General features: G+C 35.9%; 1 protein-coding gene across 2 annotated transcripts; it reads left to right on the forward strand.

Moving 5' to 3' along the window:
• The first annotated feature begins 320 nt into the window (after positions 1-320).
• On the forward strand, positions 321-17,787 carry LOC115216785 (aurora kinase A-interacting protein). 2 transcript variants are annotated; one of them, XM_029786356.2, is made up of 3 exons: positions 321-766; positions 16,867-16,947; positions 17,110-17,787. In XM_029786356.2, exons 1-3 carry the CDS (start codon positions 736-738, stop codon positions 17,727-17,729), a joined length of 732 nt encoding a protein of 243 aa, XP_029642216.1. In that variant the 5' UTR covers positions 321-735; the 3' UTR covers positions 17,730-17,787. The 2 variants fall into 2 exon arrangements, with proteins under 2 accessions (XP_029642216.1, XP_029642217.1); XM_029786357.2 differs by lacking the exon at positions 321-766 and adding an exon at positions 8,256-8,409.
• The last annotated feature ends 1,150 nt before the right edge of the window (positions 17,788-18,937 follow it).

Here is an 18,937-nt window from a genome sequence, read left to right on the forward strand (position 1 = left end):
TTATTGCATCAATCAAAACGGTTGACAATTCGCAATTTCTGCATTAGAGCTTTTTTTATTTCTGTTTATTTTGTTGTTTTATGTTAGCCATTTCCATAAGTGTTTTTAAAATGAAAGTATTCCCATCCTAAGGAAAATGAAAAAAATAATGAAAACCGAATAAACAATATTTTTTGTTTCGTTTCGTTATTTCAAGTAATTCATATTTTTATATATTTCTCATTCTCTCTGAGGTAGTTCGCAAAACATTATTTATAAATGCATAATAAAATCATTTGATTTATTTTAAATGATTAACTTACAGGAGCTTCTATAATATTTATTTTTCGTAACCGACAGCCTAAAAACCTACCAATAACCTAGAAGTTTCGTATTGAAAGTTGATTAAATATTCAAGGGAAGCAACCACCAGAAGCTACAGATTTACTGGTTTCAATTCAATATTTCTCTATGTTCCGTTTTTATTTCAAATAACAAATTAAAGAACACATATAAAACACTTTATATCTTTAGGATATTGTCCAAGAATGAGCAACAGAAGAACTATAGGTTTTTAAATAAACTATGTAGACATTAATAAAATATTTAGTTCCTTATATTGTTAGTGTTCGTTTACAATTTAGAATAATCCTGTGCCAGAAGGATATTTCATTTAAAATTAATTGAAATAATACTATATCTGAATAAAGGAACAAAAAAAAATCGGGATGAAAATGTGAGAAAAAATCGTTCATTATGGTTGCTCATAAAGTAAATGAAATCTCTGGTACGTATGCATTTTATTTGATATGAAATGTTTGGATAGTTTTACCGTTTTCATAAATGTTGAGTCATCTTGTTTATGTGTGTGTGATCCCACATGCTAAAGTTCGTGTGCATTTTTCTTGTTAATTGCAAAGATAATGCGAGAATGTAATGAATTTAAGACAATAGGCGATCAGTACATTCAAAATGATTTTGATTCGATTTGGACAACATTTATGTCTTATGTTATTTGGTCGTATGAATTGCATGTTCATTTTGTCAAGAAATTACGATTGAATCGATGAGACACCAGATTAATTATATTGCAGTATTTTGTTATGTCCATTCTCATTCTGAGAACTAATCTCATTTTATTTGTTTCATCTCATTTGACCCTTCTTCTACAAATAATTCCAGCGCTTTTCCGTTTTGCCTCTCCCACCTACACTAAGCCGGGCCTTGTTAACAGTATTGTAAATCCCATGCAAAGCAATATATTGGATCCCTGCATGTACAACCTACATGAATGTTGCAGCATACGTAGATTAGCAATGGGTTCTTAGATCCATGTCCCTGCCCAGCAACTATCCAGTTGTGCTCATGCCTTAAAACGGTACTAATCTATAGAATGTAAAGAGATCGATGATTTTTCACAAGCAGTTTATTGAAAGACATTACCATCGAGAACAAATACTTTTCTCCAAAGTAAAATCTTGCCTAGGAAAAATGTGTTTCTTTACAAAGGCATACTACATCTCTGGATGTATCCATCTTCGGGTCTTCGTTTCCTCACGAAAAGTGAAATGTGGTGAAGAAGGTTGGAGTAGTTTTATCTAACACAGTATCTTAGCCCTTTGTCATCTCCTTATCATCATCAATTTGATGTCCACTTTTCAATGCTTGCATGGGTTGAATAGAGTTCACCGAAGCAAATTTTCTACAACCCTCACTTGTTTCCTAGAAAGGTAATATTTTCCCATGGCCAGACATGTTCCCACCAAAGACAGGAAATGGAGTACACCACTTTTATAACAGTGACCCTTGTTTACAACTATCGTGCAATACCAAGACATGGAGAAACAAACTTAAACACACATATCAACTACAGGCTCAGATCTGTGGTAAAAGACACTTGTCCAAGATGTCATGCAGTGTAGCTGAACCTAAAACCATGTGTTTGGGAAACAAGTTCTTAACTACACACCTGTGATTGCACCTTCATATAAAAATAAATAAATAAAAGAAGTGAAACAATAGGCAAACTGTAAAACAACTCACAACTTCCATATTTTGCCAACATACAGAACAATTACTGATTTGTGAGACAATGATAGAACCATGATTGGTTTGCCTGTTACAGCAGCCAAAGCTCATTCCAGTTACATTCTGCACTCTTAAATAAAGAGTACACTGGATATGGTAATCCTAGGTTCTGCTACAAAGAGTAAAGTGGTCACAGCTAGAATGCCTTCAATCATAAGTATGTTTGAAGAGGTGCTGTGATGACATGTTGTGATTCACAGCTAGATCCTTTTGGCCTGAGTGTTAATCTACATTATCCAGGATGATAAAGCTGTCCCCCACCCAATGTCTAAATAACAAAGGCTTTATTCATAAACATACTACAACCATTATTTCACCCCTGGAATTCTCTCTCTATGGCTGATATTACAATAATTTCTCGTCTTCTGAACCAGTTGTACTATTCGTGTCAAATCCATTTGATTCTTCTTATCCTCATATTAAATGCTTGTTATTCTTGAATCCACTATAATCCTTATCGGCTGGCTCACAGATGTTTGAGATGAACTTCGTATTAATCAGCCTCACTCAGCAACATCTATCTAGAGATACTATGACCATTATTTTTAGATGAATTAGTTGTAAACAAATTGCTGAAAAGATGTTAGTTAAGAGATTTTGTTGTTTGTATCATTATATTACATATTGTAATAGGCATGTGATTGTGTGGTAAGAAGCTTGCTTCCCAACCAGAAGGTTCTGGGTTCAATCCCACTGCATGGCTCCTTGGCCAAGTGTCTTCTGCTATAGTCATGGGCCAACCAAAGCCTTGTGAGTGGATTTGATAGATGGAAACTGAAAGAGGCCTGTCAAATATATATATATGTGTTTGTGCCCCCCACCATCACTGCTTGACAACTGGTGTTGGTATGTTTACACCCCTGTGACTTAGCAGTTTGGCAAAAGATATCGATAGAATAAGTACTAGGCTTAACAAATAAGTCCTGGGGTTGATTTGTTTGACTAAAACCCTTCAAGGTGGTGCTCCAGCATGACCACAATCATGATTGAAACAAATAAAAGAATTGTATGTATGTATATGCATGCATATATGTCTATTTTGGTCCTTAGTCATCTCTTCTGCGAGGCTCAACATCTGAAGATAATTTTTCACCACTTCATCCCACATCTGGGTTTTCCTCTTCCACAGGAAAATTGGAATTTTTTTATGCACCTGTCTCTTTACATATGCATCAAATGGCTATACTAGCACAGTCTTTTCTCTTGCACACTACATCTGATGCCTCTTATACACAATTTTTCTCTCAACATATTGTCATACATTGCACATCCAATGCATATTGTTGGGTTCATTTCTTTCACACCTCCATGTGTTATCTACATTCACAGTCGACATTTCACTATGTAACATAGCTGTTAGTACACAAGCATCCTACAATCTGTCTTTCTGTCTAATGCAGAGACCATTTGTTACCAACAAATGTAAAGGCTCTCGGAACTTTGCCCAGCTGGTTCTAATTCTAGTAACTATGCTTTCAGAGCATCCTCCGCCACTGCTGATTTCATCACCTTGGTAACAGAAACTATCTACTATCTCTAAGAAACCCCTGGGCATTTGAAAATATTAGTTTCTTGTGTTAGTGTTAATTGTTCCTGTGCATCTGTCACCCACAAAGACTGCTTTCTCTGCTAACGTTCCGGTGATTCCACTGCTCCTTTTAAGTGTCCATAGCTTGTACTGGGTACACCATATGGAATTTCTACCTTCACCTTTTCTACATAGCATGCAGGGCCATTTCCCTAAAAGAATAAGTAATTTGTCTACTTTCTTGCTTGAGATGATTGGCAATTTACTGTGCTTGAATGAACCTGTCTAACTAGGTAAAATCAAAACTGTAAAGGCATTTCATTTATGTCCATTCCCTGCACACAGTCTGTCCTTATCAAACCTCTCCTCCAACAACCCATCTGCCTGACACCTACCCTATCCCTTCACCTAGGTTCACCACTTGCTGTAATCTCCTCCCATCAGTCTCCCTTTGCACCCTCGCAAACCAATCAGCACACAATGTGTTCCAGTCAAATCTTTTTCTCATATACCCCACTAATATTCTCTCCCTCTATTTCTGTCCACTCACACTTTCCTTCCCTTCCGTTTTCCCTTCACACTCTTATGAACTTACCCATCCTTGGTATTACTTATATAATTCTTACTATAATCTGAGTGTACCCCACCCCATCACATCTTCACTATCAAGTTGCTGTTGTTATTTGAGTTGGAGGTATGAATATGTGGTTAAAAAGTTTAATTTTTCAACTGTGTGGTTCCAGTCACATTCCCAATGCATGGCACCTTTGACCTATGGTTTCCATAGTCTCGAGTTGATTATTGCCTTGTGTGGAGATTAGATTTAGCAAACAGAGGTGGTGCAAAGGTTAATTATGTGTTTTATGTGAGTTACATTGTCATGGTATGGCTGTGTGGTTAAGTAGATTGCTTCTCAACAACATTGATGTAGGTTCAGTCCCACAGTATGGCACCCTAGGTAAGTATCTTTTACTATAGCCCAGGCTGACCAATGCCTTTGAGTGGTTTTGGTAGTTGGAAAGTGAAAGAAGTTCATTATCAGATTCCATGCTACTTCAAGTTGTGAGGGCCCAAACGGAGCCTTTCTCATCAGGCTGGTAATAATCTCTGACGGATTATTACCAGCCTGATGAGAAAGGCTCCATTACAGCCAAGAGCTTTCAAAACTCGAAGTAGCATGGAATCCAAATCAAGCTGTTTTGAATAATATATATATTCAACTATCTCTTTCACATTAACAGTTTAGATCTTAATTATAAAAAAATATGAAACCATTATTCTATGCTAATTAAGTTAATTTTGTCAAGCTTCCTTTTCAGTTTGTAAGATAGAAAGAAATTTAAAGTGCCTACGTGATAACAGTAAACCTACTTTTTGGTCTCCCTGTATATATCTTTTTCTCTTTTATTTGTTTCAGTCATTTGACTGCAGCCATGCTGGAGCACCGCCTTTAGGGACTTATTCTTTGTAAGCTCAGTACTTATTCTATCGGTCTCTTAGCTGAACCGCTAAGTTACGGGGACATAAACACACCAGCATCGTTTGTCAAGCAATGCTAGGGGGACAGACACACACACATACATATATATATACATATATATGACGGGCTTCTTTGAATTTCCGTCTACCAAATCCGCTCACAAGGCTTTGGTTGGCCCAAGGCTATAGTGGAAGACACTTGCCCAAGATGCCACGCAGTGGGACTGAACCCGGAGCCATGTGGTTGGTAAGCAAGCTACTTACCACACAGCCACTCCTGTGCCTATATATATAAAACGTGTGCGTATCCTTGTCCTAACATTACATGATAATTATAAGTGTCAATGTCATTCGTTTGTAGTCTGTGAAAAACATGTCTGCTTATGGCAAAATTATCACCTTACTTGGAAGCAGGTGAGAGTCAGTGACAGGAAGGATATCTAGCCATAGCAAATCTGCTTCAAAATTCCGTTTAACTCATGCAAATATAGAAAAGTGAATGGTAAAATGATGTTGATATATGTATATATTTTTGGGCATCCCTACAGATGTGTACCCCATGACTTTGTTTCCTCATAACTTTCAGAAAATGGATATTTTTTTGATGAAATTTTCTACAAATATATTTCTGATGATGTAGATTGTCATTATATCGAAATATATGCTGAAAAACTTTTTCTGAGGCTCTGGTGAGGAGTTTCGGAAAATTCACACAAAACGGTTTCCTTTACTCATAACTTTCAGAAAAATGAGTAATTTTTAATGAAATTTTGTACAAATACTTTTCCGAGTGTGTAAACTACGATTGTATCGGAATTTGATTGAAAAGTAAAATAGTGAGCATACACACAACATACTGACACACATCACAATTTTTTCCGAAATTTCAAGTCTCATTTTTTAGATCCAGTACTTTTGTATTGAGAACCAAGGGGACGTAACTAAATACTGCACTATCTTTACTCTAGCTTTGCACGTCTTCTATTACATTGGTTTGCTGTATATATTGGTTATTGTAGGTCAATCCTTGTCGAGTAGATCTGTTATTAAAGAACATCCATTTGTGACCATTCGGTTTCTTTTTTTTATATTTAGCGTAGTGAAAGTATATAGCCCAGAGGTTAGAATGTTGGGTCATGATCATAAAGGTTGGTTCAATTCCTGGACAAAGCAGCACACTTAATTTCATAGTGCTCCACTTTACTCAGCTCAAGAAGAGGAGTAAGTATCTGTCTGTCACATTCTGGATGCTCCGTTTGGTCCAGAGAGAGAGGACCAAGACGATGTTTACTCCTACTTATTAAAGCAATTATCGAAAGCATCATACAAGTCATCAAACCCCATGCGCTTGCCAGTGATTGCTGTACTGTACTAGTATATCTAGGACTACATTAGTTAATGTTACTTCTTGTATTTTAAATGCTCAGTTATGACGAGGGAAAATTTGGCTGCTATTCCTAGCGGAACTTGTTCGTTGGCTTGTTTTAGAAGTTATCTTATTTTTAAATCAGGATGCTCTTCTCAAACTGAGAAGCGAAAGTAATCATTAAAAAGAAATTAATTTAGTTCCATTGTTATAATTTTATCGTGTTTTATAACAAGAAAACAATTGAATTTTGCTCCAACCTACTCCTCGTCTCCTTTGTCCTATTTATTGTAAATTGTATTAAGTGGTGCTTGCATTCCTTCAAAACCACTTCCTGTTTTGGAAAATTCATTAAAATAAATGCTTTCTAATTTAGTCACCAGACCAGCAGTTTCGAGTAGAGGTGTTTAGTCGATAATATTGATCCTCAGTACTTAACTCGTACTTATTTTTTCCTGTGGGATGAAAAGCAAAGTTGACTTTTGTATGATTTGAATTCTGAATGTGGAAAAGACGAAACAAATATCGTTGAGTATATCTGGTGTTCTAACGATTTTGCCACCTCGCAATGCTTCTAATATAAGCGTAAGAAGAGCCGGAAAAAAGTAATTTTGTCCGAAATTCTACTCTGGAATAATAAATAAATAAGACTATTTAATTAAGGTTTTGGCGATCTTTCGTCTCTAGTAGACCTTTCCGTCGATTTCCGTAAAAAAATTTTTTTTTTTACATATGGGCTTGCGGGAACTTTTGAAGTAATGAGAGCGAAAGACACTAAGAGAAAGCGATTGTATGAAGCGATTCTTTTGAAGTTACCGTGCATGGGAGCATTGATGTACGTGTGTGTGTGTGAAGAGACAGAGTAATGTGTGAAAGAGAGATAACTGAAATTTTTTACTCGGTGTATGTGTATATGTATGTATGCATGTATGTGTGTGTGTATATATCTATGTATGGAAATCGACGGAAAGGTCTACTAGAGACGAAAGATCGCCAAGGTTTTTTTTTTCAATTAATCTAAAAAAACAAAACAAAAACATTTTAGTTATGAAATGTATGACAAATAGCTGGGTGGGGGTTAAATTAAAAAAAATAAAAATGCGAATTACAAGTGTTTCAGAATGCCAAATTTTTATAAAATCACGAAAAAAAAAAAGACAAAAATAATGTTAATAGTGATAGCTATTCTGAAGATACGACGACGAGGTGTGGTGACATTTGAAACTAATGGATTTTGAACAAAAAAAAAAAAAAGTTAAGCGATTTACAAGTGTTTATGAATTGTGGGACATTGTTAATTGTCGAAAAATCCCAAACCCCCACCAAGGAAATTCCATTTTATTCGTGACAGCTATTTCCGAAAATCCGCATAAGTTTTTCTAAGTTTCACGTAATGATCTATTTAATACAAAGGTCTATACTCATGGTTATAATTACAGATAACAATTAAAACTTCTTTTTTCTGATTTTTATACATAATCTTATATATTTAATATCCAAAGAATCATTTTATCCTATGCACCCGGATATGTTATTATTAGTTATTATAAGGCAAGCTGGCAGAATCGCTACCGTGCCAGAAAAGTTTCTTATAAATAATCCTTTCTATAATAGGCTTAAGGCCTGAAATTTGGAGGAAGGATCATTGATTACATCAAGCCAGTATTTAAACTGGTATTTATTTTTTTTCGATCCCGGGAGGATGAAAGGCAAAGTCAACCTCGGCAGATTTTGAACTCGAAACGTAAAGACAGACGAAATGCTAACGATTCTGCCTGCTTGCCAACTTAAAGTTTCTTATAAATAACAGAAATCTCACAGTTACATTTCGTTTCGCCTTAGAAAATTGTCTTCTTTTTCTATTCCTTGTTTTACTGTTCCGCGTTTCATTGGTGTTCCGAGTTTAGTTTTACATAAACCCATTGAAAGTGACACCGTGATGGCGTTGTGAAGGTGAAACCCTAGCGAGGTAAGTCGCACGTTGTTGTGCAACAACTGTTTGTGGGCGGCATGACCATTAATGCTAGTCACATCTTCATCATAAACACTCTTTTATTTATCTTAACAACTCGTTTTTATCGCTGTGACATTTTAACTTCATAACAGTTTACCAAGTATGTTGTGAAATATAAATTTTTATTCATTGAAATCCAAAAGATTTTCAATGTTTAATGTCAGGTTTTATAATTTTATATAGTTTTTTTTAAAAATGTAGTTTGTTTAGAATATTTTTCGTATTGGATGTTCACAACTACGAGATACTTATGTTCACACGGGTATTCCTCTAATTTATATCACTAACTCATTACTTGGTCATACTCTTCTGTGGATTCCGAATTTTAAACACCAATTTCTTGACTGATAGTTTGGACAGTTCACTAAACCAAACACACATTAATAAAGTACCTTATAGTGACCTTCATCTCTCATGTCATCGAGAGGGTCCTGCTAGAAAAAGTAGCCAAATCACATACCCTCTTGAAAAAAAAATGCAAAGTCACATTGGATAATAAAAAGACGAATGGTTGCAAACTCCCTTCATCATTGTTTGCTTAAGCAAAGTTTACCTCAGACAATAATCGGAATTTAATGTGGAAGAAATTCATTTCGTTATTTTTCTCTACATCTGTGACTCTCTATACAGATAGTTCATCATTCTGTTGGGTAACTTGTCCAGAGAGTGCAACTCTTACATACCAGATGTCCTGATTGAGTGATGCTGCATGAACATCTGGCTTGGTTTTTAGTCTCATCGGTCTTCTTTTACTTGGTGAATTATCACATCTGTGCATCCTGGGACTACAGATGGTTGTAGTAGTTTTGCTAACAGAATTGTTTGATCCCGACCATTGACAATTTGTTGTCTCTTTTACTTATTTCAGTCATTTGACTGTGGCCATGCAGGAGCAGCGCCTTTAGTCGAGCAAATCGACCCCAAGACTTATTCTTTGTAAGCCTAGTACTTATTCTATCGGTCACTTTTGCCGAACTGCTAAGTTACAGGGACGTAAACACACCAGCATCAATTGTCCAGCGACGTTGACAGACACACACACACACACACACATATATATATACACACATACATATATACGACGGGCTTATTTCAGTTTCCGTCTACCAAATCCACTCACAAAGCTTTGGTCGGCCCAGGACTATAGTAAAAGACACTTGCCCAAGGTGCCACGCAGTGGGACTGAACCCGGACCTGTGTGGTTCGTAAGCAAGCTACTTACCATACAGCCACTCCTCCCTTAGCAGCTTGTGATATTTGTCATAGATTCAATAAGTTCATTTGCTGAAATAGTTCATATCCATCATGCTGCATCCCATGGTTTCAATATAACCCTGGCTTGGATAGTTGCATGCTCTTTAACCCAAGGCTGGGTCCCTGACAGGTGCTGTTACTCCAGGTCAGAGTATACCTGGGAACAATAGTGACTAAGCGGTTGCTCCACACTCCTCAAAATCCTGGAATTCCCAAACCTGGGTTTGACCACAGATTCTTAGATGCTTTTAATTTGTCCCTTGTACTGAAAATGGTTCCCCACCCCTGCTTTGTATATTTACTGGATTTTGGTGTCAAATGAAATTAATTAACATGGACTAATAACTCTTAATGGGCTACATGGTTCAGTACTAATGAACTTTTTGTTTTTCTTTTTTTCTGTGATAAAATTGTGAAAAGTTTGCTTAGGCTTAGATATTTGATTAAGACATTTGTACCTTGAGCAAGTGTTTTCTGGTATTTCCTTTGGTGAACCAAAGCCCTGTGAGTGGATTTGCAGATGGAAACTGACAAAAGCTATTGTATGTGTGTCAGTATATATCCCATCCATGCCAGCATGGAAGGCGGAGGTTAAACAATGATATATACAGGGTGCGGTGAATAAATTGTCATCTAAATTATGCAAAAATGAAAACACTGACATCTCATTTTAACATATTTACCAAAATTACATAAAAATATCTTGAAATACTAAAGAGTAAATTTATTCAATAAAATCACCATTGGTTTCAACCATGGCCTCCAGACGACTTCAGAATCTCTTTCAACTCTTCTGGGCAGTCTCCTTGTTTAAGTTGGTGAATGCTGCCATAATTCTTGCCTTCAGTTCATCTTTGGTGTTACAAAGAATTTTGTTGGTCTCTCGCCCAACTGCACCCCACACAATAATCAAGGGAGTTGCAGTCTGGGGAGTTAGAGGTGATGTGGTCACAGAAATTGTCTGACAGCCATAACTGTGGCTTATGTAGCATGATGCAGAGTCCTGTTGCCAGACATAAGGTCTTCCAGTAGCCACCCTCTTGACCCAGGACAACACTACCTCCTCCAGACACTTGATGTAGGCTTCTGTGTTGAATGTGAGGCCATGTGGAAGATGAATGAATGCATAATGTCACCATCATGAGTGATCGCTTCAAACACAATGATGTTGACTGGACGTTTGATTTTTATCACTCTTGGTACATGTTTTGGGGACATGGCAAGCCAATGGTTGTTCTGTGTTCTCCATCTGATCCTGGCAGAAATTTTTCTCATCGAAGAAAAACCTAAGAATGTTCACTTGGAAGGGATGCTTGAGTTATTTCCAAAGCTTCGTAGTGCACTCTTTCCTCTTGTCCTTGATGGCTTGGGATAAAAATTGGCCCTTTCTCATCTTGTATGAGGAATACCAAATGTCTTTATGCCCGACCTGCCTTATAAGAAACTCAGACACTCCCATGCCCCTAGTGATGGATCTGATTGACTTGGAGGGATCATTGTCAATCATGACCTGGATCTCACCAACAAATTAAGGAGTTCTTTTCTTATCAGACTGACTGATCAAAGTGAGTTTTCCAAGCTACTGTACCTTCGTAATCACTATTAGACTCATTCAAATCCTCTGCATTGTTCTCAGATTGACACTCAAACACTCTGAAATGTTCATATTGGAGCTTCTGGTGTGAATGCGAAGTAGTACAGCATATCATTGCATCATGGTGCTGTTTTTCTCACAGACAGTGCCCAGCTGACCCTACTATACTGTGTAGTTGACAAAATCAAAACAATGTGCATGTGCGAAATTAAAAATATAATTTACTCATCACACCATGTATATATAATCTGTTCTGTGATGGTAAGATCAACAAAAAAATAATACTCCATCTGGTGGGAGATAAATATTATTTAATAGACACAATACATGTTTTTATGTGCTACTAATAGTTTCATATGTTGAGAAATACCTCAAACATATAATCATCAGGCACAAACCATATATAATGAAAGGCAGTCAATTGGTGGCAGCTGAAACCAAATGAGAAAGGGAGATAATCACATGACTCAAAAGTTTGATATACCATAAAGAAAAACACAGTCTGATTGAAGACAAGAGGCCTGCTGTAGTCACATGTAGATTACTGAAACCTAGTTTATTATGATATGTGATTTGTGCCTGATGAATATGTTTGACATATTTCTCAATTTATGTAACTATTAGTAGCACATAAAAACATGTATTGTGTCTATTAGATAATATGTGTGTATATATATATATATATATATATATATATATATATATATAAATAAATAAATAAATGGAGTTTAATGCAGGTGTAATTCAAATACTGTTACTTCCGACACATGTTTTGAAGATATCACTAATATTATTTGAAAGGAATAAAATGGTGTAAAACAATGTAATCTTCTCTTCAGGGAAGTGAAGAAATGAAACTCGTCAATAAGATATTTTAACAGAAAATGATGGATATGTATAGTGATTTACTGACTGCTATTAATATTGTTTGAAAAAACGTTTTATGATATAACGTCAGAAGTAGCCTATAGAAAGAGGAGGGATAAATTAAGGAAAAGTTAAATAAATAAGAAATATATGACTATATGTATATTAAATAAAACCTGATAAACTAGGAAAATATATATTTTTTTAGTGAATGTTAAATATAAAAAGAAAATTTATGTTTAAATTATAATGATAGAGATTACTTATATGAACTAAAGGTGTGTTTTTGCCAATGTTTACATCGGTATGCAATCTCTATAACCATGTTTACTAGGATTTTTAGAAAAAATAATGAAAAATAGTTCAGAATTACAGAGAAGACAGAATTCCTTGCCTTTGTCATAAGGTATCGAGATTGAGAGAATCAACCATTCTAAATTAAATTGTTCATTGTGCCTGATGAATATATTTGACATATTTCTCAATTTACATAACTATTAGTAGCACATAAAAACATGTATTGTGTCTATTAGACAATATGTATGTGTGTTTGTGTGTATGTATATATATATATATATATATATATATATATATATATATATATATAAGAAGGGAAAAATACACACATCTATATATACATACATCTATATATACATATATATATATATACATATATATATATATATATATATATATATATATATATATATATATACTGAAACAACTGTCTGTGTTTACTTTTTATGCCTATGCCACATCAAGGACCTACTCCTGAGTCAGATTTGGTTCAAATTGGATTTGGTACTTGTCTATCTGCGATATCCTACTAACATTAGTATCCAAAGTTGATTATTTCACTGTGAGCTCTGTGTTATTGTACTGAGCCATTTCTGGCATCCTATGAGTTGATATGCGTTCTTATGAAATGGCTTGGTATGATAACAGAGCTTAGAGTGAAATAAACAACTTTAGCTACATGGAGTGTTAGTAGGATACCGTAGTACCAAATCCAATTTTAACCATAGATCCAACTCAGTTGGTAGGTTCTTGGTGTGATGTACGTATGAAAAGTAAATGCTGACAGCTGTTTTGTTAGAATTTCATTTATTTTATGCAATCATAGAAGATTACGTCATAATATACAATCCACCCTCATCAGGTAAAATTTTAAGCAGGTAAGATTTTAACATTGTCCTGGATATAACCAACACAAGTCACTAGTCCAGCTAATGTTAGCTATGTCTGGGTCAGTGTTTAAAATTTTACCTCATGGTGGTAGATTATATATTATAGTGTAACCTATGACTGCATTAAATAACTAAAATTCTACCAAAACAGCTGTTGTAAATTTTAAATGCCAATTGTGTTATATATATATATTTGTGTGTGTTCATGAGTATGTGTGCACATTTGTGTCTCCTTGTCATATCAGTCACATGACAGTTGTAAATAAGTGTCTGTCATATAAGCAATGTCATTCATTTCCAATATTCTGTGGAAAAACTTGTCTGGTCATGGGAAAATATTACATTATTTGGCAACAGGAAGGACATCTGGCTATACAAAATCTGCTTTAAAACAAAAATGAGCTAAGATAAATAATTTTTTGAACAACAACTCTCTTCTAGAGAAAGTAACGCAGTAAAAATTGGTGGCAGATGAAACCCTCTCCAAGTGAGGAAGGGAGATAATCACAAGATTCTAGTGTTTGCCAAAATTGATATACCCATTAAGAAAAACAGTCTTATTGAAAACAAGAGGACTGCTGCAGACACATGCAAGTGATCAGAGTTGCAGAAACCTAGTCTTTGAGCTGCAAATAAGTGCAGGCATGACTGTGTGGTTAAGAAGCTTGCTTTGAAACTATATGATTTTAGGGTCAGTCCCCCTATATGGCACCTTGGAGAAGTGTCTTCTATAGCCCTGGGTCAACCAATCCTTTGAGTGAATTTAGTAGATGAACACTGTGTTGAAGCTCTTTATGTGTGTGTTTGACCCTTCACATCTCTTGACAACTGGTTTTGGTTTGTTTATGCCCAGTAGTTTGCCAAAAGAAAACAGTTGAAGGAATACCAGAATTAAAAAATAAATACTGGGGTCAATTTGTTCAGCTAAACCCTTCAAGGCAGTGCCCCAGCATGACCACATTCCAGTGACTGAAACATGTTACAGATAAAAAAAAAACATATGAGATCTTCAGGGTTTGTGTGTCTAGGAGTTTGATGTGACTTGGAGGAGTTAGTGCCACACATTCAGATCAGGTTTTTGAATAACTTGGTAACTCTTACTAGTTTCAGACATCCTTCCAATTAAGTCATTAAAATAAACTTGTTTAATTGGTCCTGGCTGTTGATACAAACACTTGGAAATAATTATGTTCTCAGAATTACATTGCCCAAGTTTTCATTCTTCATCAGAATTACATTCTGTAAATCTCTTGTTATAAAGACAGGTTTCCATGTTGCTTATCTCAACTTCCTCCTCTGTTCTCAGAGGGACACTAGATATAATCCTTCCTCAGCAAAATCTCAAGCAGTCTTAAAAAAAAAACTTTTGAAATTCAAATATTCATTTCACAGATTTATCATTATATCTTTTGTGATCATGACTTAATGAGTTTTGTGAGAGATATAGAGAATTGAGGATTTTGATTTTTTTTTTTATATGTTACACTTCTGGGTGACTTTGATTCCTCTTTTACTCAAATGGACCACAATAGCCATTTGAAGTTTCAAATATCCTATTATATTTTTAGAATTAAATATTAGGAATTGCATGAAAAACAGTTGGTGTATTTGTCATCATCATTTAACGTCCATTTTTCCATGCTGGCATGGGTTGGATGGTTTGATAGGAGCTGAACAGCTGAAGGACTGTTTGGGCTCCCAGTCTGTTTTGGCATGGTTTCTACTGCTGGATGCCCTTCCTAATGCCAACCAGTTTACAGAGTGTACTGGGTGCTTTTATGTAGCACTGGCACAAGTGCTTTTTATGTGGCACCAGCACCTACTCTGGAAGTATAACCAATTTATTGCATATAAATTGTAACATCAAAATCTTATGTGTACCTCCAAGGGCCATATGGACCCCGGTTGAGAACCACAGATTTAGATGGAGATCATTTGTTGTAGTACTATTTGAAAATAGAGCTCAGTTTTCATTGCATGCTTTTCAGTGACTCTCATATTTTGGTTCTTTGGAGAAGAAGGGGATCGTTTAGAATTCTATAAAAAAAAATCCGTATCTCAATAGATAAAAGAAAGTATTTTTATGGTTATACTGGCTTAAAAGCCACTTGATAGGGCAGCTTTTAAGCTAGCTCTTGTGGAGGGCTCTTCATTAGGCCTTGGGCCCAACAATGACACTTCATGCATTGAGTACATATTAAATTTTATTAAACTTCAACTATATTTTTCAAGCAATGAACAATTTTCATCAAAGCAATGATATACTTTGTCAACATGGAACTTATTGCAAATTGCATGATAACAGTATTACCACCACCAGTGCCACCACATCTGCCATATACACACCATTCAGATACCACCACCAATACCTTTGACTTCGCTGCCTTCCCCTCCATCACCACTGTCTTTCATATCCCTTACACTCACTGCCTCTATCACAATTACAGCTCATACTTTTACTATCACTCCATTACCATCACAAAAAGGCTAAATGTTCAGTATGTTACTTGAACATATTAGTTCAGTGGTCAGTCCCTCTTTTGCCCACATACCCACTCTTTCCCTCTCTTATTATTACTCCCACTGCCACCATCAACACTACCACTTTTAATAAAAACATTATCAACTCTCCCTAAATTTCTTTGTCTCTCTTTCTCTTCCTCTCTTTTTATCTCTCTCTGTCTTCACCACCACCCTCACCGTCTCTATGCTTACTATTACTCTCACCTCAATATGAGCAATAGTAGGAGTGTCAATGAATAGTGTGAGAGGGGGTCGAAGTGTGACACACTGACACACAGATATTAGTTTTCGCATTTATTATATTAGATGGTATTATATGACAACAGTCATCATCAGTCTCTTAATGTCCAGTTTTCCATGCTTGTGTGGGTTGGCTGGAATTTGAGGCAGAAATTCTTTGGCTGGGTGCTTTTCCTGTCACCAACCCTTGCTGGTTTCAAAGCAAGGTAATATTTCCCCGTGGCCACACACATTCTTGCAGAATGTTGAAAATTACTGACACGGTTTTTATTATAGTAACATCCATTTGCAATTATCATACAATGTCAAGACAAGAAGACACAAGCATGCATACTTACACACACACATATATGATGAGCTTCTTTCAGTTTCAGTATATCAAATCTATTCACGTGGCTTTGGTTGGCCCATGGTTGTTGTAGCAGTCACTTTCCAAAGTGTGCTTAACCACACCACCATATCTGTACCATTATTATTATTAAGGTGGTGAATTAGAAGAATTGTTAGCACACTGGGTAAAATGAATAGCGGCATTTTGTCTGTCTTTATGTTCTGAGTTCAAATTTTGCTAAGGTTGACTTTGCCCTTCATCCTTTCAGGGTTGATAAATTAAGTACCCCCCCTCTAGTTTTCAGTCTTTGTGCCTTTAGTAGAAAGGATTATTATTGTGTTAATGACTCAACAATACTATGTGTATATTATAAACATCTTTTGTGTATATTACTATAATATTTCTATCTTTTTTAGGTTCAGAAACTAACAGAGTTTCTAACATGACACCTGCTTTAACAAGAATATGCCATGCCTTTAGAAACCTTATGGTTTCAGGTAGGTTTTATGATTTTAATTGGCATCTTGCAATTCAGATTCTTTTCTAACTAGTAAAATTTTGATTGAAATGCATACAGTAGATAATTCTCCAACATGTTATTAGAACTAGGTTGTTTTTGTCTTAATTTATCATACATATTTATTTTTTTATTTTAATAGGCATTAGTAAAAGTGAATGGAAGAAGTGTTTACCTGGTCATATGAAATTGTATGATGTATCACACACCAGTCATACATATAGCAGCATGCCAAAGCATTCAACAGACAACCTATTAAATGGCTATGCAGTGTTGTCTACTTTACCTCACTCAGGAATTTCTTTAAATTTCACGAGACACAACCTTCGCCCTGCCTTGCCTACAGGTTCAGTGATTGACCCTCTTATTTCACCACTTCCTTTTTATGAATGTCCTGTGAAATCCAATAAAGACGTGTTCCAACTTCCATTTCATTCCCCGACTATTATCAGCAAGGAAGACCCTTTATCTTTTCTTAATGAGTGGATTATTGAGTCCCCTTTGGCAATACAAGCCAAAAATATATTGAAAATTAGACGTAGAAAAATGAACAGACATCGACTGAAAAAGCTGCGTAAAAGAATGCGATTTGTACGGCGCAAGGAGTTGCATAAACGTCGAAAGAAAAAAGAAAAGCTTTTTCAAGCGAAACTTCAAGCTAAAATACAAACTGGAATAGACTTTGATGCTGAAGAATTTGTACAAGATAAATTGGCCCTTGCTCGGAAGGGGGGTTATAAAATTGATATATTTGGTCGGTGAAACTTATTTCTGAAATTAGTTTGCTCGTATGTTTAATAAAGCGTGTCATGAAAACTTATTCAAAAGTTTTACTTTTTGATTGTCTTTTCAGAGAGATAAACATCTTTATTTTATATCTTGTGTCTTAATTAATTTAAATATTGGTTTTTGATTTAGGGATAAGGTCAGCAATTTTTAAAGGAGTGGGGTTAGTTGATTACATCAACCCCTGTACTTTGGCAGGATCAGAATTCAATAAAATATGATAAATACTGCAAGTCATTTTGTCTAAACATACTAACAGTTTTGCTAATCCAATGAAATCATGTCTTGCACCACTATGTATTTTGCCAGTGTCTGTTAGAGGGGACAGATGGCAGTTGTCTCACAATATAACCTGCTGTCCAATAAGGTAGGATCTTTGCTCTGTGAATAACCTTAAGGGAAGCTATCCAAGTGCACACTTCTGTAGCTTGCTTTTCTCTAGTATATGATTGGTATTCCTGCAAGGACAGAATTTCAAGAAGTTCACGTGTAGTATTTGACATCCAGCCGGCCTACATACAAGGATTGAAGTAGTGGTTAGTGACAACTTGTGAATTATTTCGTTCCTTACAACAAAACCTATTCTCTTTTTTACTTGTTTCAGTCATTTTGACTGTGGCCATGCTGGAGCACCACCTTTAGTCAAGCAAATTGACCCCAGGACTTATTCTTTGTAGGCCTAGTACTTATTCTATCGGGCTCTTTTGCCAAACTGCTAAGTTACAGGGACGTAAACACACCAGCATCAGTTGTCATACATATATACGACGGGCTTTCAGTTTCTGTCTATCAAATCCACCCACAAGGCTTTGGTCGGCCCAAGGCTATAGTAGAAGACACTTGCCCAAGGTGCTACGCAGTGGGACTGAACCCAGAACCATGTGGTTCGTAAGCAAGCCACTTACCACACAGCCACTCCTATGCCTATACACAGCCACTGACAAAAATGCAAAATAATGTGAAATTCACTGAACAAATCTCCATCTTTTTTTTATGGGACATTCATAAACATCAACCTGAATCTCCTCAAAACCATAACTCCCAAATGGTTCAAACACAGCTCTACTGCTGCGGTATAAAGAAAACTGTTCACAAAACCTGGAAACAAAGTTACCCATCCTCACCAACTAGGTGGCTTTTACCCACCGCTTCATTTCCTGCAATACTACCATCTGAAATGTCTA

This window comes from Octopus sinensis, linkage group LG10 (assembly GCF_006345805.1).
Source record: "Octopus sinensis linkage group LG10, ASM634580v1, whole genome shotgun sequence".
NCBI lineage: Eukaryota > Metazoa > Mollusca > Cephalopoda > Octopoda > Octopodidae > Octopus > Octopus sinensis.

Coding starts and splice junctions, on each gene's coding strand:
- LOC115216785 (XM_029786356.2), top strand. CDS start 736: ATGGTTGCTCATAAAGTAAATGAAATCTCTG. Junction 767..16,866: donor TAAAGTAAATGAAATCTCTG/GTACGTATGCAT, acceptor TATCTTTTTTAG/GTTCAGAAACTAACAGAGTT. Junction 16,948..17,109: donor TAGAAACCTTATGGTTTCAG/GTAGGTTTTATG, acceptor TTATTTTAATAG/GCATTAGTAAAAGTGAATGG.